The following is a 25,177-nucleotide window of genomic DNA, read 5'->3' as shown; positions in this document are numbered from 1 at the left end:
CCGCCTTCGCAGGCGGGTTCTTATCCACTGCGCCACCAGGAAGTTCCTAAAGGCCCTCTTTTAAGTGTTGATATTGCAGTCAGCTTTTAAGAATTTTAAACTGTCCTCTGAATTTGCGATTATCCCAACAACTTCAGGTATGTTACCTCTCTATCCAAACCAAATATTTCAGGTGGTATTAAAAAGAAAACCATTATCCCTGTATGGTTCCTTGTGCATTACAGTAGAACCTTGTTGCTTATCCATTGTATTTGTGATAGTTTGCATCTGCTGCGATTGAGTTCTTAGGTTCGTTTTTTATTTGATCATTGCTAGTGTATAGAAATACAAGTGATTTTTGTGTTTTGGTCCCATGCCCATAACTTTGCTGAATTCACTTATTATTTCTAGAGGGTTTTTAGTGTATTCCTTAAGATTTGTTATGTACAAGGTCATGTTATCTGCAAAAAGACATACTAAAATATTATTTACTTAAAAAAAAAAGAAAACTAGTTGTTATATATCAAACTTAAATTTCAATTCTTGTTGGATAAGCTGTAAATATCCTAGAGGCCAAGATAGATTTTCAAGGTTGTTATTGTATTAGCATATCTAGTGAATACTCTCTAATGAGTTAATGATCATTATTATTCAGAAATTCATCAATTAGTCTAGTTTTCTGCCTAAAGTTAAGCTTTTTAGCCAGAGGTGATATAAGAATAGAATGGAAGGTTAGAAATTGTTATCAATACAAAGATGTCTTAATGATTCTCTTTGAAGAACTAGAGAAAGGAAGGGCCCTGCTTAGGGTGAGCACAGCTGACTTGGGTGAACGTATTAGTGGAACTCTCTGCCAGGCTGTTTATCCAGCTTCTGCACAGAGGCAGCAGGTAGAAATGGGAGCATCTGAGCCCAGGGGAAAAGGTCCCCATCTGGAAAGGATTTACCGGCTGTTCCTGAAAGCTTCTTGATGGAGTTGCCAATGTTTCTGCTACAGACATGGAAGAAACCAGCTCAGCAGTGGCTGGCTATGCAGATTTTATTCATCTAGAGCAGGAGGGCAGGGAGTCAACCCAAGGGAAGACCCTGGCAGACAAACAAGAGGAAATGAACCTGTAGTACAGCGGAGAAAGGGGAAATATTCTGGGCAGATGAGAACGTATCGTTTTTAGGCAAAAAACTGCATAGTGTGGCCGCCGTTTGTTGATTTTCAGTCGCTGAGTCGTGTCGAGCTCTTTGCAGCTGCAGCATGCCAGGCTCCTCTGTCCTTCACCATGTCCCGGAGTTTGCTCAGTGTCTATTGAGTCAGTGATGCCATCCAACCATCTCTTCTTCTGTTGCCCCTTTCTCCTGCCCTCAGTCTTTCCCAGCCTCAATGTCTTTTGCAATGAGTCTGTTCTTCGCATCAGGTGGCCAAAGTATTGGAGCTTCAGCATCAGTCCTTCTAATGGATTTTCAGGGTTGATTTCCTTTAGGATGGACTGGTTTGACCTCCTTGCTGTCTAAGGGACTCTCAAGATGTTACAAAAATTTTAACCAACAGACTTCATGTGAGTTTCTGAGAATGAAAACATGGAGCACCAGAAAGTGTAGATAAAATCTAGGTGTGATCATCACAAGCCTAGATTTAGGCTAGTTCCCTAACTGTTCACTATTGTGTGTTTCAGCAGCACTTACTGTGTTCTGTTTCCAAGGGCACAGGTAGCAAGGTACCACCCATGGGTGGCTTACAAGGTGTCACCTACCTCCGTCATCATGTACTGTTCTTCCCTGGGCACCTCTCTGTGTCTGAATGTCCTTCCTTGTATAAACACCAGAGACACTTGATTTAGAGCTTACTCTAACCTAGGAGGTGTGCATGCTGAGTCGCTTCAGTCGTGTCCAGCTCTTTTCGAACCCCATGGACTGTAGCTTGCCAGGCTCCTCTACCCATGGGATTCTTCAGGTAAGAATACTGGAGTGGGTTGCTCTCCTCCAGGGGATCTTTCTGACCCAGGGATCGAAACTGTGTCTGTCTCCTGCATCGGCAGGTGGGTTCTTTACCACTAGCACCACCTGGGAAGCCCAACCTAGGGTGACCTCATCTTAAGATGATTTCCTCTGCAAAGACTCTGTTTCCAAATAAGGTCATGTTCACAGTGTTACCAAACTCAACAGTTCCTGGGGTGGAGGGAGGGGTATTAGGGTTTGAACCTTTTTGGAGTGGACACAGTTTAATCCAGAACACTACCTAATACCTAGTTCCTCAGTAAGCTTGCTAATCTGCCCATAAGGCAGTTAGTGGTACAGGGCAGGGCATGGGAGGAGAAAGGGGTGCGGCTGAAGCTGGGGGGCTGGGATCCTGCAGAAGCCCCTGTATACTCTTAACTCAGGCCCCAGTTAGAAGGGGTGGGCTGGTGTCTGGTGGCCTGAGCTGATGACGCCTCCAGTGTAACCAAACTCAGGCCTTGCTGAGATCTCCCCCAGCATGCACACGCACGCACACACAGGCACACTTCCAACACTGTTTGGGTTTTGAGGTTGGGCCTGAGCTATTTAAGTCTTCCCTGGTGGCCCAGACGGTAAAGGATCTGCCCACAATGCAGGAGACTCGGGTTCAATCCCTGGGTCAGGAAGATCCTCTGGAGAAGGGAATGGCAACCCACTCCAGTGGCCTGGAGAATCCCATGGAGAGAGAAGCCTGGCGGCTAAAGTTCATGCGGTCACAAAGAGTCGGACACAGCTGAGTGACTAACACACACAGTGCTATTTAGAGGTCAAAAACTCACTGCTGAGCTGCCAAGTGGTATGGTGATGGAGCAGAGCTGGTCATCGTTAGTAGCAGCCGAGGCTTGGAATGTGTTGGCGTTGAGGGTGGGGGCCAGTGGTCACCTTGTGGACGAAGAAGCTATCATCTTGTAGGTCTGACTGCTCAGCAGTGAGGACCTAGGTCTCCCGTGTCCTTCAGACTCTGGACTCTGCTGCCCAGCGCTTCAGGTTTCATCCACAGATGAACTGCTGACCTCTGGTTCGGGGTTCCCCCGGGGCCGCTGAGGTGACGTCTGTTGCACCTTCTCTTTGATTTAGACGCAGGAGGACTGTCATTTGGGACAGCTGGGGCACATGTTCCAGCTGCCGCTAAGCCTGTGCTTCTTGGGAAGGGAGGAGTCAGAGCTAGCGAAAGGAGGCTTCTAAAAACAACGGGAGGTGAGGCAAATGTAGTCTGGAAGCCCAGAGGAAGAGTTTAGCTCATCCTGTGGAAGCCCAGGGAGGGCCCTAAGTTAAAGTAAAAAAAAAATTCTTTTTCAAGGGTGTAGATAACTGCCTCCAGCATGTGCTGTGCAGTTCAAGGCTGCAGGAAGATTCTAGCTGCTCTGGTCCCGCAAGGTGCCCACAGGTCAACACGGGGAGGAGCTGCGCTCTGTGAGTTGAGGAAGTTGGTTTTCTCAGTTCACCCGGGGTCATCAGGCTGAGATCCTAATCCACACCGGCCAGAGGCTCTTGACTGGTTGATTCAACAACACGAACAAAACCAAAAAAACCCCAGTTAATTCTTTTAAAGTTAGAAGAGGGCTTCCCTGGTGGCTCCGTGGTAAAGAATCCACCTGCCAATGCAGGAGACGAAGGATGCAGGTTTGATCTCTGACCTGGGAATATTCCACCAGCCTCAGAACAACTGAGCCCGTGCTCCATGACTATCAAGCTTGTGCTCGAGAGCCCGGGAGCTGTGACTCCTGAAGCCTGTGCTCCCTAGAGCCGTGCTCCATGCTCCCCAGCAAGAGAGCCCAGGATGGCAGCTGGCGAGGGGCCCCTGCTCACCCCACCTGCAGAAAAGCCGGGGCAGCAGCAAAGACCCAGCGCAGCCAAAAATAAATACTGAAGTTAGAGTAGGACTTCCGAGGGGAATAGCTGTGTCAGCAGGTCAGTACGCTTTTTTTCAGTGTCAGGGTTTATTGGGGAAACAGAAGTACCACCAGGAAGTCGCTTGGGAGCACCTGGGTTCGGGTGATGAGGAGCCCTGGCCCCTGGGGACCTCTGACCGAGTGCTTGGCGGGTGCTGAGCACGCACAGGCAGCTCTTGCTTCCCATCTCCACCCCAACAGGTGACGTGGAGACTCATGAGGACTCACATGTTATTAACCTTTAAGCGGCTTGTTTGGACATTCCAGAAACCCTCTGGTCACTCTCTCGGGAACAGTGGATCCGGGAGGTGGAAGGCACACGAGAGTCCATTCTGTTCAACCCATGTGTCCTCATTACACACGTGAGAGAGACCCAGAGAGGTGAAGGGACTCGCCCAGAGTCACACAGCAAGGTGGCATGAACCGCACACTTTTGAATGCAAGTCTGGTAGTGTGGTGGGCTGAGGTGGTCTGAGGGGATGAGAAGATCACATCCTCCAAGTTCCCACAGACCTGGGGCGAGTTCTGGCCCTGCCCCTCAACGGCAAGGGTAATCAAGACGACCAGCATTTACTGAGCTCTGACTCAGTGCCAGGCACTCTCTAAGAAAGTGAAGTCACTCGGTCATGTCCGACTTTTTGCGACCCCATGGACTGTAGCCCACCAGGCTCCTCCGTCCATGGGGATTTCCAGGCAAGAATACTGGAGTGGGTTGCCATTTCCTTCTCCAGGGAATCTTCCTGACCCAGGGATCGAACCTGGGTCTCCCACATTGCGGGCAGACACTTTACCATCTGAGCCAATTTGGGCTACATCTAATCTTCACAACAACTGTGTGAAGTCGGTACTGTTACCTCCATTTTGCCAAGAGGGAAACTGAGACACAGAGAGATTCAGCTAACTCGCCCAAGGTCAGATAGTCAGGGGTGGATGCAGACTCACACTGCAGACCCTGTGTTCTTAACCACTACGCTCAAGCTCGTTAACTCATTTAAGGGGAATCTTCCTTGTCTGTAAAATAAGGTAAACAATGGCTCCTTCTAGGGATGTGGACAGATTAGAAACAATGACCAAGGCGTGTCTCAGAGCGAGTGGGCACTTAGCGGCAGTGTTTCTCTTCTTATTTATAATACTATTGCTATTTTATTTATTTATATTTGTTTAAAAATGTTTTTACTTAGTTGGCTGCCTTGGGTCTTAGTTGTGGCATACAGGATGTTCATTGCATCGTGTGAGATCTCTCTATGTGGCATGGGGGGCTTAGTTGCTCTGCATCACGTGGGATCTTAGTTCCCCGACCAGGGATTGAACCTGCGTGCCCTGCACAGCAAGGCAGATGCTTAACCCTTGGACCACCAGAGAAGTCCTTCGTGCGGCTCTCTTATTGGACCACACTGTGTCCTCCGTCCTTTGCTGCGATTTTGCAAGTCCCCCGGCCTGATGTTCTCAAACCGCTGTGCTTACTCGCTCAGTCGTGTCCGACTCTTTGCAACCTACTGGAGTGGGTTGCCATGTCCTCCTCCAGGGGATCTTCCCAACCCGGGGTTCTGAAGGTATGCATTCCAGTTAGCAGCAGGAGCTCCTGGGAGCTTGTTAGAAATGTGAATTCTTACGCGGTGAGGGGAGGCAGGGAGCGCTCTGTTTACTGGGCCCTCCAGGTAATTCTGAGGCATGCTGACATTTGAGGCCTCTGTTCCGCGGCGTCACCGGTAATATTTTGACAATATTTGACAATATTTCCCGTGGTGACTGATTTCGTGCTCACACACAGTCACTCAGTGTCTGACTCTTTGTGACCCCACGGACTGTAGCCCGCCAGGCTCCTCTGTCCACGGGATTCTCCAGGTGAGAACACTGGAGTGGGTTGCCATTTCCTACTCCAGGGGATCTTCCCGAGCCAGAGATCAAGCCTGAGTCTCCTGCACTGTAGGGAGATTCTTTCCCTCTGAGCCATTGGTGATCGGTTAGCGTGTCCTCAGCTGGTGCCTCTTAGCTTCAGACTCAGACAGCACCTTTCCCTAGCTCGTAGCATCCTATTTTTCCCTCTTGTGTTGCATTTTTCTCTCTTGTGGGGACCGGCTCACAGAAGGATTTGAGCCAGCATTGGGGTCTCTGTGGACTGTCTTTTCCCCTGTGCCGGGGGCTGGGAAAAGATGCAGAGCCTGGGCAGGCTGAGGATGCAGAGGACCCACGGTCCACCTCCAGCTCAGCTTACAGTACCTATCTCTCTGAGTTTTGGCAAAGTTTTCAGAAAGTGAAACAAAGTGAAGTCGCTCAGTCGTGTCCAACTCTTTGCAACCCCATGGATCATAGCCTACCAGGCTCCTCCATCCATGGGATTTTCCAGGCAAGAGTACTGGAGTGGGATGCTATTTCCTTCTCCAGGGGATCTTCCGGACCCAGGGATCAAACCTAGGTCTCTTGCATTGCAGGCAGCCGCTTTACTGTCTGAGACACCAGGGAATCCAGCATCTTTGAGCTCTAATTTCCCCACCTGTGAATCAGATATATTAAAGCCAGATGCTCTTTCTAATGTCAAGATTTGATTTTGAAGTGATACATATGAAAGTTCTTGGAAAAGTGTCAAGTTTTTATTGCAAAGTAAAGTATTACTAACTCAATCTTATTTTTTTTTCTCCTTTCTCTTGGTAGATATTTTAAGGTTCAGAAAGGCTTCGTTCTGGGCTCCTCCGCTCCCTCTCTTTGCAATGAACACTTCCTCCTCGTCTGGTGGGGGTGTGGCCCGGTGCGCTACTGGATTGTTCCCCCTGGACACGTTTGCGGCCCTGAGTCTGTGAGTACAGACCGCCCAGGCCCCGGGCTGCCAAGTGTGTGCTGGGCTGTTTCATCGCTGCTGCTCACCAGCTGCACTCGGCCACTTCATTTTCATTCATTGAATGACGTCTGTCCGCTGCTCTCTGCTACCTTAACAGGAAAATCCGAATGTGTTCCAGAGGAGGCCAGCCACACCCAAGTGTGACGGGCTTTGGGGATCACTGAGAAGCGTGTCCGGTCCCCAGTTATTCCTGTTTCCATCATGTGGCCCTGAAGATGAATTTCTTATGTGTGTGTGTATATATATATAGTTGGCTGTGCTGTGTCTTTGTTGCTGCGAGGGCTTTTCTCTAGTTTCAGCAAGCGGGGCTGCTCTCTGGTTGCAGAGCTCAGGCTTCTTGTGGCCGTGACTCATCTTGGTGCAGAACACACGCTCTGGGGCGCTCGGGCCGGTAGTTGCGGCTCCCGGACTTTAGAGCACAGGCTCGGTAGCTGAGGTACATGGGTCTAGTTGCTCCCCAGCAGGTGGGACCCTCCCAGGTCAGGGATCGAAGTCGTGTCTCCTGCATTGGTGGGCAGATTCATTAACACCAAGCCACCAGAGATGCCCCTGAATTTCTTTTCTTCGAGGCATTGCTTCTCATCCAGATACCTCCGCAAACTTGCCTGTGAAGTCCTAGTTGCACCTGACATGGTTCCTTAGGACAGACTAGGAGCAGTGGACTTGTTGGCCCAGAGCTAAATCTGGCCACCCACGCTCCCTTTATAAAAACTGGTGCCAATTTGATAGATACATAAATGGACCTAATTTACACTAAAAAGTTGGTAATAAGGGCTTTTCTTTCTCAGTTTCTCTGCTATTCATTCTCTTCATCCCCCTTTCTATGTCTGTGTGAGCTGAATTCTTATTAATTTTTAAAGTTCACTCTATGGATGAAGGATAGTCAGCTGCAAATATATCTTGGTTGCTTTGTTTGTTATGGTGTTTTTTATTTTATTTTCTTACAATTATCATAAGGAGTTTAGTGAAATCCATTCATCTTTGACTCTGTAATGTCTTTTGTTATTTTTTCTTAGGAAGCCACTCCTAATCCTTAAAGTGTTACCACTTGCCTACATTTAGGAGCGGTTGGAGGGGATTTTCTCCCCTGTGCTCTTTTCTCTGCATCTCAGCGCGGTGCCAGCGTGCTCCAGGCGTGCTCACACCTGTGTCATCTCCCTGCAGGGTCCTCACCTTCCTGGGCCTCACTCTCCCTCTGGCGGGAACCGTCTACGTGGCCGCCACCGGGAGGGGGTCGGACCGCCAGGCGTCACCGGTACCCGAGGAGCCTCTGGCCACTTACGGGAGCCTGCCTCTGAGAGCGCCAGTGGGGAGCGGGCCAGGAAGCAGAGTCCAGCCGATGGGCTGTCTGCCCCTCTCACCGTCAGGAACCCCGAGGGGAGGAAAAAGTAGGCATTTTAACAAACTCATGAGAGGTGACTTAGATCACCAGAGTGATCACATTTCATCAGAGTGAAATGTCACATTCCTGAATGTTTGGAAATAATTGAGATGGAGAGGTTCAACATTTTTTTTTTCCCCTCCACTTTTACACTCTCTAGGAAGTGAAGTCAGCATAACACTGTCTTTGATCTTCCTTGCAGCAGTGGAATCTCTTAGGTGTGGGATGCAGACTCTTGGGTTGGCATGTGGGATTTAGTTCCCTGACCAGGGATTGAACACAGGCCCCCCGCATCGGGAGTGCTGAGCCCTAGCTACTGGACTGCCCGGGAGGCCCCTGTTCTTCACTATTTAGATGAGAAGGATATGCATGGATATTTGAGGACATCTTCCTGAAGTTAATGGCTATGGACTCAGTCCGGGGGCTCTTCCCCTATGATCTGTTACTAAAAGTAGAAAGAAAGAGTTAGTCACTCAGTCGTGTCTGACTCTTTGGGACCCCACGGGCTGTAGCCCGCTAGGCTTCTCTGTCCATGGAATTCTCCAGGCAAGAATAGCCATTTCCTTCTTCAGGAGATTTTCCCGACCCAAGAATCGAATCTAGGCCTCCTGCATTGTAGGTGGATTTTCTTTACTGTCTGAGCTTCCAGGGAAGTCCTGGTAGTTGGCTTGTAGTAGTACTGGGCTCACAGTTACTGAGAGTGGGCTCATAGTGATAATCACTGGGAAAATCCAGAAATTCAAAGCACTGTCACACCTGCGGTCCTTCAACTTTGGTAAGCAGCAGAATCACCCAGAGGGCTTGTCACAGCCAATTTCCCGGGCCCAGCCATCTAGGATTCTGATTCAGTCGGTCTAGGGTGGAGCTGGACTGTGCCTTTCTGACTGGTTCCCAGGTGATGCTGAAGCTACTGGTCCAGGGACTCCCACTGAGGTAACTGCATGCATTATTTAACCTGATCCTCCCTCTGCTCCTGTGGTTTAAGATACTTTTCATTTACAAACAAGCGAAATGGGGCTCAGAGAGGCTGCCTTCTCTCTGGACCAGTTATTTTCAGACAGTTTGGTAGCTACTGACTAAGTTCACTCGAAGTGGAATTTAGATGAGAAAAAAAAATGATAGCAAAATGTATTCTATACTTGCTTGCCAAGTTAGGCCTGGGGCCAGATATTTGACAAATATTGCTCTTGAAACCTCACAATGGCCCTGCCAAAAAGGGCGCTCGGTTTGAAAGTAGAAGAAAGGGCTTCCCTGATGGCTCAGTGGTAAAGAACCTGCCTGCCAATGTGAGAGACACGGGTTCGATCCCTGGTTCAGGAAGATCCCACATGCCGACAAGAGCTGGGTCTGTGTGCCACGATTACTGACCCTGTGCTCTGGAGCACAGAGGCCACAGCTCCTCCGAAACTGCTGAAGCCGGGAGCCCCAGAGCCTCGGCAACAAGGGAAGCTCCAGGACTGAGAAGCCGGGGGCAGCGCAGCGGAGAGCGGCCCCCACTCACTGCAGCTAGAGAAACGCACGCCATGCAACGCAGACCCAGCACAGCCAGAAAACTGTAAAAACGCTGATTAAAAAAGAAAAAAGTGAGGAAGCCCGTTCAGAGAGGTAGAAGAGCTGGCAGGGCTGGACAAAGCCCAGCTCTCGTGACGCTCCTTTAGAGCGCGTGGCCGCTCCGGGAACCCAGAGGAGCCAGGACATGAGGTGTAGGCCTGCGCCCGCTCCTGCGGAGCGAACACCCCTCTAAGCGGAAAGGTGAGCTTCCCGCCTCCAGGCAGGCACCTCTGAGAACGACCCCAGCGGAAAAACTCCTCCTCACCCCGGGAACCTCAAAATGCTAATTACGCACTTCCATTTTAAAAGTTGATTTGAATTGCCAGAGCTTGTTTATAAGCCCCATCTCGATTGTGAATAAGTTTCCGTTCTGCGAGGACTTCTTGTGCCCACGTTTGAGGCACCCAGCGACATCCTGGAGAAAACAAGGAACCTGTCAGAGCCAGCTTGAGTTTCCGAGGCTCCTGTTTCCCAATTCCAGACACTTAATGGACTCTCAGGATGAGCCAAATTTAATTTGTTTTAAATGAAAGGGAATAAATTAAGTAGAAAGCATGCACCATTCTTAAAGTAATGGAGTTTCAACTGGTGAGCAGTAGCAGGTTGTGACACTGTCTCTTTTGTTTTCCGTGATCAGCCCACAATTCTAAGACCGACTTTGATTCCCATTCTGCAGGTGTGGAAATTTGGGCACAGAGAAGTTAATTCACTTGCCAGAGGTCCCAGGGCTAATACACGGCAGATTCAGAGCCAGGAGTGTCCGACTGACTGTAAGGCTGGCACCCTTCACTGCTGCTGCCCCTGCCGCTCTGCGTTCTTAGGGATGTTGTTGTAAGCGATTCATTCTTGGGCGAGCCCCAGGGATGCCATTTCAAGCCCCACGCTGGCTTTAGGGAGTGTGTGACTTCTCAACAACGTCTAAGTTTCCTTTCGCCTGACCCTTCGTGAAACACGAAGGAGGCGGACAGGCATTGGCATTCCTGGGGCCTGAGACCGGAAGCCTATTCTGTTATGAGACGGCATGGGCACCAACCTCAGATCCAGACTGTTAGGGAAAGTCGAGGTTCCTAGAGGAGGAAGACCAGGTCCAGAGATCCAGATCAAGAGGGGACAAGGAGAACTGGGCTGAGCTTTTCACGGTCAAAGGGAGGCAGTGTCCGGGGGGCAGCCAGGATCAGTGGCTTGCAGGTTTTGCCTTTTGTTTGGGGGGCAGCGTGTGGTCTAGTCTGGCTTTCAGGGTGCACAGTAATGCCTTTGCTCCTGCCTAGGTTATCTAGCCGCCGTGGACCGAGTTCTGAAGTGCTTTTCCTGGCAGAAGAATGTGCCGGCCCTCTGGACCACAAAGACGCCGGGAAGCACGTGCTCCGCCTTGAACGGCCTCCGAGTGTTGAGCCTCCTCTGGATCGTGTCTGGGCACACGAGTCAGATGACTGCGTGGATGTCTCTGGGTGTGGAAAACCGAGGGATCTCTGGGGTAGTCAAGGAAGGGAGGGGCTTTCATGTGGGGGGCCACGTCGGGCCCTAGGAGGGAGCCTGCAGCCTTTTCGAGTGGCCTTCCTTCTCTTCTCGAGACATGGCCGTGGCCTCCGTAAACGAGTGTTCCGGGCCAGTGTCGAAGGGTTGCTTTACTTCCCTTTGGGTGTAAACCAGGCACCTCATTCCCTGGTGAATGGGGAAAGCTGAGCATTTTATTTCTAACTTCCGAACAGCTGGGTTCCCTCTTGTCATGATTAATGAATCCAGAAATGTCTTTTTTCCCCTCTCCTGGAAAAATAGGCAAATATAGATAAGTATTGTGCACTAGTATAAAATCAGTGTTTGTGGATCTTCTTTCTGTTGGTACAGTCCAGAAGAGCTCCTGTCGACCGAGTGGAACTCTCCAAGTGGGACCTAAACACACATGTCAGAATTGAGGGGAGGGGCCAGCCCAGGGCAATTTGAGGACCCCCCAGGGGATCTGAACAGGCGAAGCTGCTGCAGCTCCAAGGGGGCTGCGGGCCCTGCAGAGGGGCCAGGAGAGAACCCAGGCTGCAGGCAGCTACCGAGCCACCCTCTCCTATTCCCGTTCCACGTTCTCCTCTTAAGTGAATTACAAGGATCCACAAAACCCTCTCAATACAGCTGAAAGTTAAAGGTGTGTTTTTGAAGAGATAAATCACAAGATTTTCTTCCGTCCAATCAAAAGACACTGTCTTACGTTTTTACAGATAATGTGCTTGAATGGAAAGCCAGGGTGCTTAGAAACCCACTGTACCTTTATTCTCGGAGTGGCCCCTTCTATCTCGGAGTGGACACATTTTTCCTGATCAGGTAACATGGTGCTCTCCCTGCTGGAGTTGTGCTCGTGGCTGTTGGTTGGGGAGGCGTGGATGTGGCTGTTCCCCGTTTAGAGAGAAAAACAGACAGGCTCACGCGGACTCCGCTTGGCCGCGGCCTCCGTGCATCCCTGGAGAGTACTGAGGTCGCCAGTTCCTCTCTTTTATGTCTTCAGTTTATTAAATGATTCCGGATGGCTCTCTAAAACAGGCCTTTTACAGAAGGTGATTTTATTGCTCAAACTTGTTTATTTCAGCGCTTCTCAAATTCTGGCTCCTGGTATGGTGCCAATCCATGATCAAGTTGCCAGTTCTCACCACAGTGAAATGTGGGAAAAAAATAAGAGAATGGTGTGAGGTTACATAAAGTGGTGTTTATTTAAATGAACTAATAAGAGGTAAATTTTCTTAAATGTTTGATAAATGTCGGGCACTGCATGAAGTCCTTGGCAGCATTATATCATGCAATCCTCATGGTGTTCCTATACAGTAGGGACAACTGTTAAAATCCTCAGTTTTCTGGTTCTGTTCTTTGGGGGTTGGGGTGAAATTCGCATCACGTAAAATTAACCACTCAGAGTGAGTGATTCAATGGCCCTTACTGCATTCACTTTCTTGCACAACCACCTCTTCTATCTGGTTCCAAAGCATTTTCATCACCCTCAGGGAAACCTCACACTCATGAAGCTGTTTTCCCCAGTCCCCGCTACCTCCAGTTCTTAGAAACCTGCTTTCTCTAGTGTGGATTTACCTGCTCTAGACATTTCATACACGCGGCTCACGCAGCGTGCTTTTGTGCCTGGCTTCTTTCAGCTAGCATGACATTTATGAAGCTCATCGATGTTGAAGCACTTATCAGTACATTGTTTCTTTCTATGGCTGAATATTATTTCTTGCATGGCAGACTACCGAAATCTCCACTTTAAAGATAAGGGAGCTGAGTGTGAAGGGCCTGGTCCTGGTGGGCCTGTCGTCTAAACCCAGGCAGTCTGGTCCCAGAGTCTGAGCTCCAGCCTCTGTGCTGGCCTGTCTCTGCCTCTCTGGAGTTACGTATCCCTTCCTTCGGAGGGAGATGGTGATGGTAGATGGCATCATTAAGTGCTAAGCATTCATCCATCTGGGGGATTCCTGATGGCTCTGCAGGTAGAGAACCCACCTGCCAATGCAAGAGACACAGGAAACTTGGGTTCGATCCCTGGGTCGGGAAGATCCCCTGGAGGAGGAAATGGCAACCCACTCCAGTATTCTTGTCTGGGAAATCCCACGGACAGAGGAGCCTGGTGGGCTACAGTCCAGGGGGTCGCAGAGAGTCGCACAGGACTTAGTGGCTGAGCATGCACGCCCGTTCATCCATCCAACCATGCTCCGTCCAATACAGAGTTGCCCAGACAGGCGAGGGACAGCATCCACCATCTGCAGTGAACAAGACCACGGTATCGGGGCTACTGGGCACCAGACGTTCCGAGAGAGCTGGGTCTAGCCAGGCAGTCGAAATCCAAGTGCAGGGTGGGAGCCTCCGGAGGGCAGGGAGGTCCACCCAGGGGACAGCAGTTCAAAGACCAGAGCTCTGTTTCCTGCAAGGAAATCAGTGAGAACACGGCAACAGGAGTTGCCATATGCTGGTGGGGGCTGGTCGGCAGGGCTCCAAGCCCGGGAGGGGATCTGGCAAGGACAGACCAGGATGGCTGGAACCAAAGCAGACTCAAGCTGGAGACCTGCCACCAGGAGGGAAGCATGAAGGGCACAGAAGGCCGCTGGTCACCCCGGGCCATCGGTGGGAATGAGAGACAGCGAAGAGCCTCTGGGTCAGCCCCGAGAGGTCCACAACACAGGCCAACGCTCCTGAGACTCCAGGTGGCCCCAAAACTTGCCTGGTGGCTCAGACGATAAAGAATCTGCCTGCAGTGCAGGAGACCCGGCTTTGATCTCTGGGCGGGGAATATTGCCCTGGAGAAGGGAATGGCTTACACACTCCAGTATTCTTGCCTGGAGAATCCCATGGACAGAGGAGGCTGGCGGGCTACAGCCCATGGGGTCGCAAAGAGTCGGAGGGGACTGAGCGACTATCACTTTCACGTATCATGAAGACAGCATACCTGACTCTGGGCTTGGTCTGGGACCCAGGGAGCGCTGTGCCTTCCCCAGTCCTTCTCAGAATATAGTCTGAGCATTGCCTGGAAGCTTGGGAGAAATGCAGATTCTCGGGCCCCGCCCAGGTGCTCTGAGCGTAACAAGCCCTCCAGGCGATGCTGCCATCGGCTCCTGTCTGAGAAGCCCTGTGCCAGCCCCAGCATGCAGGGTGAGGACGGCAGAGGGAGACCCAGTAGGTCCTGCCACGATTCAGGGAACCAAGACCCACGTGTCCTTTCTCTTCACTCCTATTTGCTTGTTTCTCCCGGCCCGTCTCACTGGCTGTTGTCGTTTTCTCTTCCCTTTCCAATTTTCATTTATCACTTTAGGAAGTGCACGTGGTCTGTTCACTTTCTTTCCAACATCAGAAACAGTAATAATAGTGAAACACGTCGCTGCCGCTGTGCTCAGAAACACTTTGATCCCATACAGTTCTCATGATCAGCCTCTATCAGGCCCATTTTCATAGCCAAGAAGGTTGATGTTGGAGACGAAATAACCTCAGCCCCCCAACCCCTCCTCAGCTAGAGTATATTTCAGTACAATCAGAACTGAAATATAATGTCTGTTTTATGCCAAAACCACGTGTTAACACCTGTGTCACTAACATATTTAACACGTGTGAGTGTGTGCCCAGTCACTCATTTGTCTCCGACTCTTGAGACCCCATGGGCTGTGGCCCGCCAGGCTCCCCTGTCCATGGGATTCTCCAGGCAAGAGCACTGGGGCGGGTTGCCGTTGCCTTCTCCAGGGGCTCTTCCCGACCCAGGGATCGAACCTGCCTGCAGCCCCCACATCGGCAGGCCGATTCTTGCCCGCAGAGCCACCTGGAAAGCAATATATTACATAGTAAGACCAAAGACTTCTGTCACTGCTGATGGTTTTGGAATCCTTCTTCTAGCTCTCGGGCTGGGCTGATTTCATATATCTCTCCTGCAGGATTTTATTCTTTCCCAGTCTGTTTAGGTTTCCTGGGTCTTCTTAGCCTCTTGGAACCTCTTGTCTTGCCCGGAGCCTGTTTTCCTGCCAGCCTTTCTCTTTTCCTGTCTTTGTGAACTTGAGACGGCGCTGGCCCACACACAGAGGGAGACCCTGATTCATTCTTTCTGGAAACTGCGAGGCAGCCGGAATCCGACTGGCCACGCTACTTCCTCAACTTAGTGCTCTCTTTCAGTTGTCTCTACAAATTTTGTTCCTATTATGGTGAATCCAACTTGCTGCATTTCAAAAGAAACTCTTGCTGGCAGAGAGCAAAGACAGTCTCCAACCTTCACTGATCCCTTCTAAGTCCCCCCCCCCCCCACACACACCCCACATATACACACAGCCTTCTTTTGCAATAGGAAACACACTTGTTCTTTAGCAAAACACCCACAAGGGTCATGGGTTATTGTTGCTACTAAGTTGTAGGTTGTTATATGTTGTTACATTTCCGGTGCCACGAGGGTAGACCAGCTGCTCCTTGATCAATTCAGAAGCAGGCTTTGTGACCATGGTCTTGCGGTGCTCAACTGAAATGCCAAACATTACTTATGCTTGGAAAGAACCTAAAGAGCCGCTGGGTGAGGATATTGATTCCAAAGTGAAGGGAATGGTCTTTCTCGAAGGAAAGCCTGGTATTTGCTTTGACATCCCTACTGCATCAGTAACAGAATACAGAAGCGTGGCATGATTCACAGTGCTGGCAGCTCTCTGTGACCACGGAGCAACCAGAGTGAGAAGGTCCACGGGAAGGAAATTGCAACTTCCGAGGACAGCGGGAAGGCAGTCGAGGCTTCAGGGGATGGCACGAGGGCCACCGAGCTGTCATGGGACAGCGGGAAAGAAGTAGGAGCTTCAGAGGACAGCGATCAGGAGGCAGCAGCAAAAGTAACAGATTCCAAAACAAAGGCCAGAAGTGGAGTTTTAATAAGGCTCTTGGAGAGTAATTTGAAGTAGAGGATTTATTTGGCAAAAACAGAGCTATGTTCAGCAACGTGGAACTGAACATTATTTTTCATGCAATGTTAAGAGCACATTGTATTTCCTTCCTGACCACTTGCCCAGTCCCCATCTCTTGGAGAGAGAAAAGCTTCATCTAAATTACTTCATCTGGTTGATGACTGTCATTTATAATTTTATTGCTACTTCTGTCTTGGGTATTCCTTTGGAAAAGGTGTTTGGATTCATTACATATTCTAATGTATTGTCTATAGATTATAAGATAAAGTCAAGCATGTATCTGCTGATACTTTTTAAGTTGACCTGTCTTTATACTTAGAAATGTCTCTTAATGGCAGGCTTCCCCGCTGGCTCAGATGGTAGACTCTCCTGCAATGCAGGATCCCTGGGTCGGGAAGATCCCCTGGAGAAGGAAATGGCAACCCACTCCAGTAATCTTGCCTGGAGAACTCCGTGGACAGAGGAGACTGGCGGGCTACAGTCCATGGGGTTGCAAAGAGTCAGGCATGACTGAGCAACTATCACTCACATGTTGTTACTAAGTCATTTCTGACTCTTTTCCACCCCATGGACTGCAGCACACCAGGCCTCCCTGTCCTTCAACATCTCCCAGAGCTTGCTCAAGTTCATGTCCATTGAGTCGGTGATGCCGTCCAACCATCTCATCCTCTGTCGTCCCCTTCTCCTTCTGCCTTCAATCTTTCCCAGCATCAGGGTCTTTTCCAGTGAGTTGGCTCTTCACCAAAGTATTGAAGCTTCAGCTTCAGCATCAATCCTTCCAAAGAATATTCAGGGTTGATTTTCTTGGTGTTGGAGAAGACTCCTGAGAGTTCCTTGGACTGCATGGAGATTAAACCAGTCAATCCTGAAAGAAACCTAGAGGGTCATCACTGTAAATGTTAAAAGGTAGAAATTCCCTGGTGGTTCAGTGGTTAGGACTCTGCACCTTCACTGCTGAGAGCCTGGGTTCAATCCCTGGCCTGGGAATTCAGGTTCTGTGCACATCCAAAACAAAAAGAAAGAAAAGAAACAGAATAAACGTCAAAAGCAAGGGAAACTCAAAAGGTACAAACTTCAAGTTATAAAACAAGTATGTACAAGGAATGAGATGTATCACATGATAAATATAATGCTGATGTTTGTTAGATAAGAAAGTGGTTAAGAGAGTAAATCCTAAGAGTTCTCGTCATAGGCTGCTCTGTTGGCCTGGCTCCCGTAGTGAGGAAGATGCTGAGCTCAAGGTGACTGGCTGTGGACACGTACCACGAGCAAGGAGAAAGCTATTACTGTTTTTAGTCTTAAGGATGTTTTGTCACTGCAGCGTCACTTCGTGTGTCCTGATAGAAACAACCGAACTAATCAACCCACGGATCGCATCACTGATCGGTCATCCCTGTGATCTGTTCTCTTTCTCTCAGTGGCTGGCTAAGTGCAAGATCATTTTTAAAGATGGGCCAGGATTCAGACAAAGGAATAACCCCTAGCGTCATACTCAGATACTTTTTCAGTCGCCTTATAAGGTAGGTTATTCATATAATCTTTCCATTCTTTATTGCTGTGTAATCACTTATTATATTTAGTCTTTTAACCCTCCTTTGAAAGAATTTTCAAAGAAAAGTAAACAGAGAAAAGTAGTTTTGTTTCATTTAAACCGTGTTTAAATGTAGCTGCTCTTTCTGGTTTAATGGCTTTTGCAGTGGAAGATACCAGTACTCATGGTATTTTTCCTAATAAACCTTGAACTGTATTAAACGAACAAAAACCTCCTTATTTCTAAAGCTAATGGACAGCAGGCTTCAATGAACATACCGTCAGATTCCCATGAAATTTATGCTCAACAGAATTTGTGTAGCTCCTGTAAATTAGTAGTACTTGGCTCCTGTGTTAAGGACAAATGATAATAATAAAAATAGAATAAGACACAATCAGGAGAGGGGTTGGTGGAAGCTTGAGATGATGGTCGTTCTGATAAGAAGGCAGAAAGGGTGGTAGTATTCTTTACAAATGCCTGGTTGGTTGGATCAGAATAGAATACAATATTGGGACAGAATATAGAACCAGTGGGATAGCTAGTGGCAGTGATGCAATGAGACGGTAGAAGTGTAGGGAGAAAAAGAAACGTCTACCTGTGTAACCCACCATTTAAAAATTCATACACGTTTAAAATCATGGATTGTGGCTAAGCTGGAGCCCAGTTCTTGTTACTTAGGGTCCATGGCTCTCTTGCTACACTGCACCATCACAAAACAGCAAGGGGAGTGTTGGAACAATCTTCTGGGCCCGTCAAATGGACTGTGTAAGGTCTGCCTCCAGTCTGCCTGGGCGTGCATTCTGGTTCAGTCATTTCCCAGCTGTGTGACCTTGAGTAAGTGTCTCAATCTTCCTATGCTTGAGGTTCCTCATCTTAAAAATGAGCAGAGTGATGGCTCTCACTTCGCTGGACTCTTGAGAGAATCAAAACAGATAACGTGTGCAAAGAATTTACAAAAATGTGACAGGTCGTATGCCCTCAGTAAATATAAGCTATCATTGTTACTGTTGTTATTTTTACTTAACTTCTCTGGTTAATAGTTTAAGAATGAGTCTAAGCTGAGAAATAGAACTTTATTGCCTTCGTGGTTTCTTCCAAGCCCCATTAAATCTAGTCCTTGTCCTGAATGCTTGACAGAATACTTTTTCTTGTATTATTTTTTGGGGACGAGCAGTGTGTTGAGTAGCCAGTCTTGCCCTGTGTTCTTCTGGAGGAGAAGGGCTGGCCTTCAGGCCCAGCGTTCTCAGTGATAAATGCTCAGGCGGGTTGTTAGGGGCTGGGGTGTGGGATCCAGTGGCCTGGTGGGTGCTGCCTGGGAATCCTTCAGAAGAACAACCCCAGAGCTGGGGGCGAAGAGTCAGACATATTTTCCTGGGCAGATAAAGTGGTCATTGGGGCCAAGAGCCCAGAGTGGAGGAGGGTGCGGGGGTGAGACCTCACGGGGCAAGATGCTGGTGAGGGTCCCGGGGGTGATGTGTTGTGGGATGTGCGCTGGCCGTGGGCAGTGGGGATATGGAGAGGGTGCCACCCACGGATACTCAGACTTTCCAGCTCAAGTGATGTGGAGGATGGGGAGGACGTTCTTGAGATGGGGCGCTCTGGGAGAGTGCCAGCTGGGCACCAGGAAGAGAGTGAATGAGTCCAAGCTGGGACAGAACGTCGTTGGGGTATGGGGGAAGCCTTACCAACCTGCAGACTGGACTCACCCTCTTTAAGGTCAACTCAGTGAGGAGGCAGCCATGTTCCTAGCTATTTTGATGTTCTCATTCATCAAGACTTGCTGTTCTTCCTCAAATATGATTTATTCCCTGCCCTTTTAACTTCAAGAAGAGTAGATGCAAGATCATTTGCTCACTTGCTCTTTCTGTATTTTACTGAGGGCCCACTATGTACCGGGCACTGTCCCAGGCTGAGGATTCAGCAGTTGATAAACCATGCAGGGAACCCTGGTAACCCAGCTGGTAGAGAATCTGCCTGCAATGCAGGAGACCTGGGTTTGATCCCTGGGTTGGGAAGATCCCCAGAGAAGGGAAAGGCTACCCACTCCAGTATTCTGGCCTGGAGAATTCCATGGACTGTACAGCCCATGGGGTTGCAAAGAGTCGGACATGACTGAGCGACTAAGCACGCAGAAGCACACAAACCATGCAGATGCCTTCTGGCAAGCGGGTTATGTTCTAGTGATTAGAGATGGACTGTAAACAAATAAATATGCAGCCCTAAGTTGTGATATGCAAATCCTCTTATTCCAGGTCAGTGATGATAAGGCTACAAGTAATAATTTAGAGAAGGAAGCAAGACAGCATCTTCCTCTGGAAGGGTGGTCAGGGAAGATGCCTTTGTCGAAAATCCTGAAGGAAGGAAAGGAATGTTCTAAGCAAAGAAAATTCCCTGAAGGAAGAAGGGTCCATACTGCAGAACCGACAGCAAGGGTCGTGAGGAGAGAGCCGCGGTTGATGCATCTGCAGAATCTCAAAGAGCCCACAGGTGCCGGAGCAGAGTGAGCCTGGAGAGAGCTGGAGGGAGGCGGGCAGAGAGGTGAGAGTGGGGCAGGGCCCCTCAAGCCTCGAGAGCCGGGGGCAGCCTTAAGGACTGCCCGTTGTCCTCCCAGAGGAGAAGCCGTCTGGGGGTCCCTGTAGGGGAGTGGCATGGCCAGGTTTACATTTTGCAAAAATCACTCTGGCTGCAGGGCAGAGAGCAGACTGGGGTGAGGGCAGGAGAGGCAGACCAAGCGGGGGCTTCTGCAAGTTCCAGAAAATGTGAAAGCCCAGCTTCCAGGGGGAAAACCGTACAGACACCTCACAGGAGATAAGGAGGGTAGAGGCTCTAGACCCCTGAAACTGTGGGATTATTCCAAGTAGGAGCCACAGCTTAAAATTTAGTTTCCTAGTAGGACTTGCCTGGTGGTCCAGTGGTTAAGAATGCACCTTCGAAATGCAGGGGGCCCGGGTTCGACCCTTGATCGAGGAACTAAGACCCCACAAGCCTTGGGGCTACTGGGTCCACTCTCTCTAGAGCCTGCGTGGCACAATGAAGATTCAACTCAGCCAAATAAATAAATACGTATTAAAAAAAAGAAATGATACTTTTTCTAAAAATTAGTTTGTGTATGTGTGCACTCTGTCATGTCCAGGTCTTTGAGACCCCATGAACTGTAGCCCACCAAGCTCCTCTTTCCATTGACTGGAGTGGGTTGCCATCTCCTCCTCCAGGGGATCTTCCCGACCCAGGGTTGCACCCAAGTCTCCTGCATCTCCTGCATTGGCAAGCGAACTCTTTACCTCTGCACCACCTGGGAAGCCCCCACCCATTAGTTTAAGTTAAAAGAATTGTTGATAATCATGTCTAGCTATGGCTAAGGTTCTATACTAAAAATAAAGGCGCCCCTTCCAGTCTCACCTCCCACAGGGCAGCTTTGGTAATAGCTTCTTATGAATTAATTCTTGCAGGGACTTTCCAAGTATTTATATATTCTTTACCCCACCCATGAAGAGAACTATACTTAACGCTGCATTATTTTGCACGTAGCTTTTTTAACTTAATGATTTGGCATCGTTCTCTAACTGCATGGAAGGACTCACCTCACTGATTTTAAGGTTGCCGGGATGGCGCCGTGTGGGTGGACCATCCATCATGTATTTAACTGCTCTCCATGAATGGGCATGAAGGTGGTTTCCAAGTTTTTCGCAGTCTTATTAGACAGTGACACGAAGTCTGTACATTTTTGTGCAACTGTCTGGGCACGTTTGCAGGGTAAATTCCTACGAGTGGAAATGATGGTTTGGTGCATTGAATGTATCGATGGACATTGTCCAAATGACCTTACCACCCGGCCAGGTATGAGAAGGCTGCTTCTCACACCCCCATGGCACTAGCTAGTACCACAGGTTTTAATTTTTGCAAGCCTACTTTGACTTTAAATCTCCAAGCTTGGACAAACACTTGAAGGGCATGCATATTTATAAGACACGTGCCACGTTTCAACAGTTGGTTTGGTTTTTAACTTTCTACTTTGTATTGGGGTGTGGCTGATTAACGATGTTGTGACAGTTTCCGGTGGACAGCAAAGGGACTCGGCCACGCGTATCCACGTGTCCTTTCTCCCCGGACTCCCTCCCAGCCAGGCTGCCACGTGACAGGGAGTGGAGCTCCTCGTGGTCTGCAGTGGGTCCTTGTGGCTTGTCCGTTTTAAGATATATATAGATACATATTTTTTGATATTTATTTATTTGGCTGCATCCAGTCTTAATCCCACAGTGAGGTCCACGGGCTTAGATGTTCTGAGGCACGTGGGATCTTCCCGGACCAGGGATCAAGCCCACATCCCCTGCACCGGAAGGTGGATTCCTTACCTCTGGGCCACCAGGGCAGTCCCAGTTATCCCTTTTAAATATAGAAAAATAAATAAATAAATGAATAAATATAGCCTTGTGTACCTGTCCTTCCCAAACTCCCGACTCTCCCTTCCCCCGGCAACCATAACTCCATCCTCCAAGACTTCAGTTTTCTTAGTGATCTGATTCTCAGAAAATCCTAGGAGGCGGGAGTCCTCCTCCTCCTTAGAGGAAGCTAAGGAACCATCAGTACACTTTACCGCAGGAGAGGGAAGGGAGGAGTGATTCGATTTTCTCAGTGTGAAAACTTTAGACAAATCTAGAAACCGCTTCTCGTGTTCTTTCCCCTGTAACTCCCCGGGCATGGCCCCTCCGGCAGCCTCTGCTCCCCCCGCCGCCCGGGCCGCAAGCCTCTACGCGGGTCCCTCCGGAGGACGTCTGACCCGGACTCCAGTTCAGAGGGGAGCAGGGGCTGACTGGTTCTCCCGGGGAGATGGAGGCAACAGATGGTGGGGGGGAGGCTGTGGGGCGAGCCCAGGCTCCAGGGAGCATCCGCACAGCAGCGCGCTCAGACGGCTGACTGGCAGTACCCGGGACCCAGCGCGGGCTCTGCGGCTGCAGCCGAGCTGGTCCAGGAAGTTGCATCCCGGCAGAGTCGGTGCCCTTGCCCTCAGACTCTGATCAGCAGCCGCATCCCTGCTCCCAGGTACCCACCACCCTCCTGCCCTCCTGGTGCTCTCTAGGAAGGAGGTCACCTCTGTGGGGTGCTGACCCGAGGCGGGGTGCGGACCCACACCTCTGCTGGGGCTGCTCCCCCATCTGTCACCCCCCACCCCAGGCCCTGAAGCCCCCCTCCGAGATGGTTAGAGATGCTTCTGGGCCAAGGGCTCTCTGCCCTTGTACTGCCCTGGGTTTTCAAATATATTCTTTAAAAAAAGAGGGCTCTGCTGGGGGCCACCCAGAAGCCACACCCCCATTGCATGCGCCTTCTGAGTTGTCCATAGGCTCCCTCCACCCAGAGAAGGGTAGACCAGTGAGACAGGCTGCAAATATCCAATATACACAGACTGCTAAAACTCGGTGAAAGAAAAGAGTGCAAAATAGTTCAATAGTTTTTCATATTGGCTATCTGTTGAAATGACAATATTTTGAATGTATTGACCAAATGAAGTGTATTATTAAAACTAATTATACTGTTGACTTTTTAAAATGCGGCCGCTGGAATGTGCTATCTGAACAGCCCATGTGGCTGGAATTATTACATTCTATTGAACAGCCCCAGTCTAGACACCTATTGCCTCCTTCATCAGCTACCACAGATCTTGCTTGGAAGGAGGTGGTGTGTGAGGGAAGGAAGGAGGAAATGAAGTGAGGCAGGAAAGGAGGATAAGAGGGAGTATGGAAAGCTGTTTTCATCTAGGGAGGCCCTGTGGAAAGAACATCCAGCAGCGTCAGATCTCAGTACTGACATGTGGTTGGACCGTCTTGGGTAAGTGACTCAAACTTCTCTGAGCGCTCATTGCTCATCAGCAAAATTGACACCGTAGTTACTGGGCAGGTTTAGAAAGTTCCTAGCAGAGTGGCTTACACATACGACTTGCTCGATGCAGAACAGTGTTTTTGCATCAGTAGCACCTACACCGCTGTGAACCCACGAATGAAAGGAAGGTGTGAGGGGTGAGTGAGGAGGTGGTCGCTCCCCCAGCACAACCTATCTTTGAGCATCTTATCCGCATTGGCTATGTGACCCCCCAGCCCAGGGGACCGAGTGGGGCCCCGCGGAGACTCACTCTCTCCCGGCTCTCTCCCGCCAGGCTGCAGCCTCTTCACCTGTTCTCACTCTCCTTGCTGGTGGCACTGTTCTCCCTTGTGCCCTGGGGGCCCGTCTGGGAGGTGCCCAAGCTCCACCTGGAGAACTGCCGGCGGGCCTGGTGGACGAACTTGCTGCTGCTAAATAACTTCCTGTCGGTCCAGGATGCGGTGCGTTCAGGGCGTCCGCGAAGGGGCGGAGGGGCGCGATGCGGCGCGCGTTCCCGGGTCAGCCCGAGTCTGATCCCCTTTCTTCTGGCATCTTCTCGGGAGTGATCGTGATGCTGTAGGAAAGTGGGCTGTGGGAGGGAGGCTCACCTCGGGTGTGAGGTGGGGGTTGCTGCACCCGTCCTGGCGGGGTGGGCGCTGGGAAAGCAGAGAGGGAGCGGGGCGAGGGGCCCGGGGGCGGGCCAGCGCGGTCCGTGTCCTGGACGCAGGTGTCCCCGCCCCATCGCTGTGCTGTGGGCCCCGCCACCCCATCGGGAGGAACACCCTCTTCACCTCCACCCAGAGAACCGAGACTGGGATGGAACGAGGCACCACACTCTACCCGTAATGAACTCTACCCCACACCCAGCCAGATCTCACAACTTCTGTGTATATTGGGTCATGGCTTCCCCGAAGCCCTAGCTTCCTCCTGATGAGATCGGAGCAAATGGAAGTGAAATAGCTGTAATTAAACCGCGTCAATGATTTTGCACCTGCCTGGAAAGCACTGCAGAGAAGGAAATGGCAACCCACTCCAGCATTCTTGCCTAGAGAATCCCGTGGACAGAGGAACCTGGTGGGCTGCTGTCCATAGGGTCGCACAGAGTTGGACACGACTGAAGTGGCTTAGCATGCGTGCATGCGTTGGAGAAGGAAATGGCACCCCACTGCAGTATTCTTGCCTGGAGAATCCCGGGGACAGAGGAGCCTGGTGGGCTGCCGTCTATGGGGTCTCACAGAGTCTGACACGACTGAAGCGACTTAGGGGCTGCAGCAGAAAGCACTGCCGAAAGGAGAATCACTAGAGTGTGACCGCGTGGCCGCTGGCCAACCAGACAGCTGCCTTTGGTTCACAAGGGCCTGGCAGCTTCGACAGGGCGCCCGTCACCGTCTAACTGCCTTCAGGCGGACCCCCCATCACCCTTTGTGACGGGGTCCCCCGGAGCAGACGCCAGGCCGCCTTCCCCAGGGCAGACCGGCTTGGGTCACAGGTGGGACCAGCGAAGCTGTAACTTCTGATAAGCCTGGTCTCCTCAGGAGCCACGGGGTGGGAGGGGAGATGGAGGCGCCTCTCATCACTGAAGCCCCGGAGAGACTTGCTGCCAGGCGTCCTCTCACCCTGAATTAGAGACAGGGGGCGCCCCACAGGCACAGACAGCCCGGACCAGGGCGCTCTGGCCAGCTGCTCTCACGTCAGTCACGCGTGGGAACTCTGGGGGTTTCCCGCAAACGCTCCTCCGAAGCCAGACCTCCGTTCTCAACCAGCACAGTCTATCGAATT

At 50.3% G+C, this 25,177-nt stretch overlaps 1 protein-coding gene across 1 annotated transcript in view; it reads left to right on the top strand.

Moving 5' to 3' along the window:
• The first annotated feature begins 2,772 nt into the window (after positions 1-2,772).
• The window catches only part of LOC110147352 (O-acyltransferase like protein-like), a 40,707-nt gene continuing 18,302 nt past the window's right edge, over positions 2,773-25,177 (top strand). Inside the window, exons 1-6 of the mRNA XM_070452415.1 lie at positions 2,773-2,876; positions 7,861-8,084; positions 10,897-11,076; positions 11,836-11,938; positions 17,433-17,534; positions 23,694-23,859. Of these exons, the coding sequence (XP_070308516.1) occupies positions 2,773-2,876; positions 7,861-8,084; positions 10,897-11,076; positions 11,836-11,938; positions 17,433-17,534; positions 23,694-23,859 (879 nt within the window). The remainder of the gene's footprint in view (positions 2,877-7,860; positions 8,085-10,896; positions 11,077-11,835; positions 11,939-17,432; positions 17,535-23,693; positions 23,860-25,177) is intronic.

This window comes from Odocoileus virginianus, chromosome 22 (genome assembly GCF_023699985.2).
Source record: "Odocoileus virginianus isolate 20LAN1187 ecotype Illinois chromosome 22, Ovbor_1.2, whole genome shotgun sequence".
In the NCBI taxonomy this organism is placed as follows: Eukaryota; Metazoa; Chordata; class Mammalia; order Artiodactyla; family Cervidae; genus Odocoileus; species Odocoileus virginianus.
This window is presented reverse-complemented; position numbering and strand designations above follow the sequence as displayed.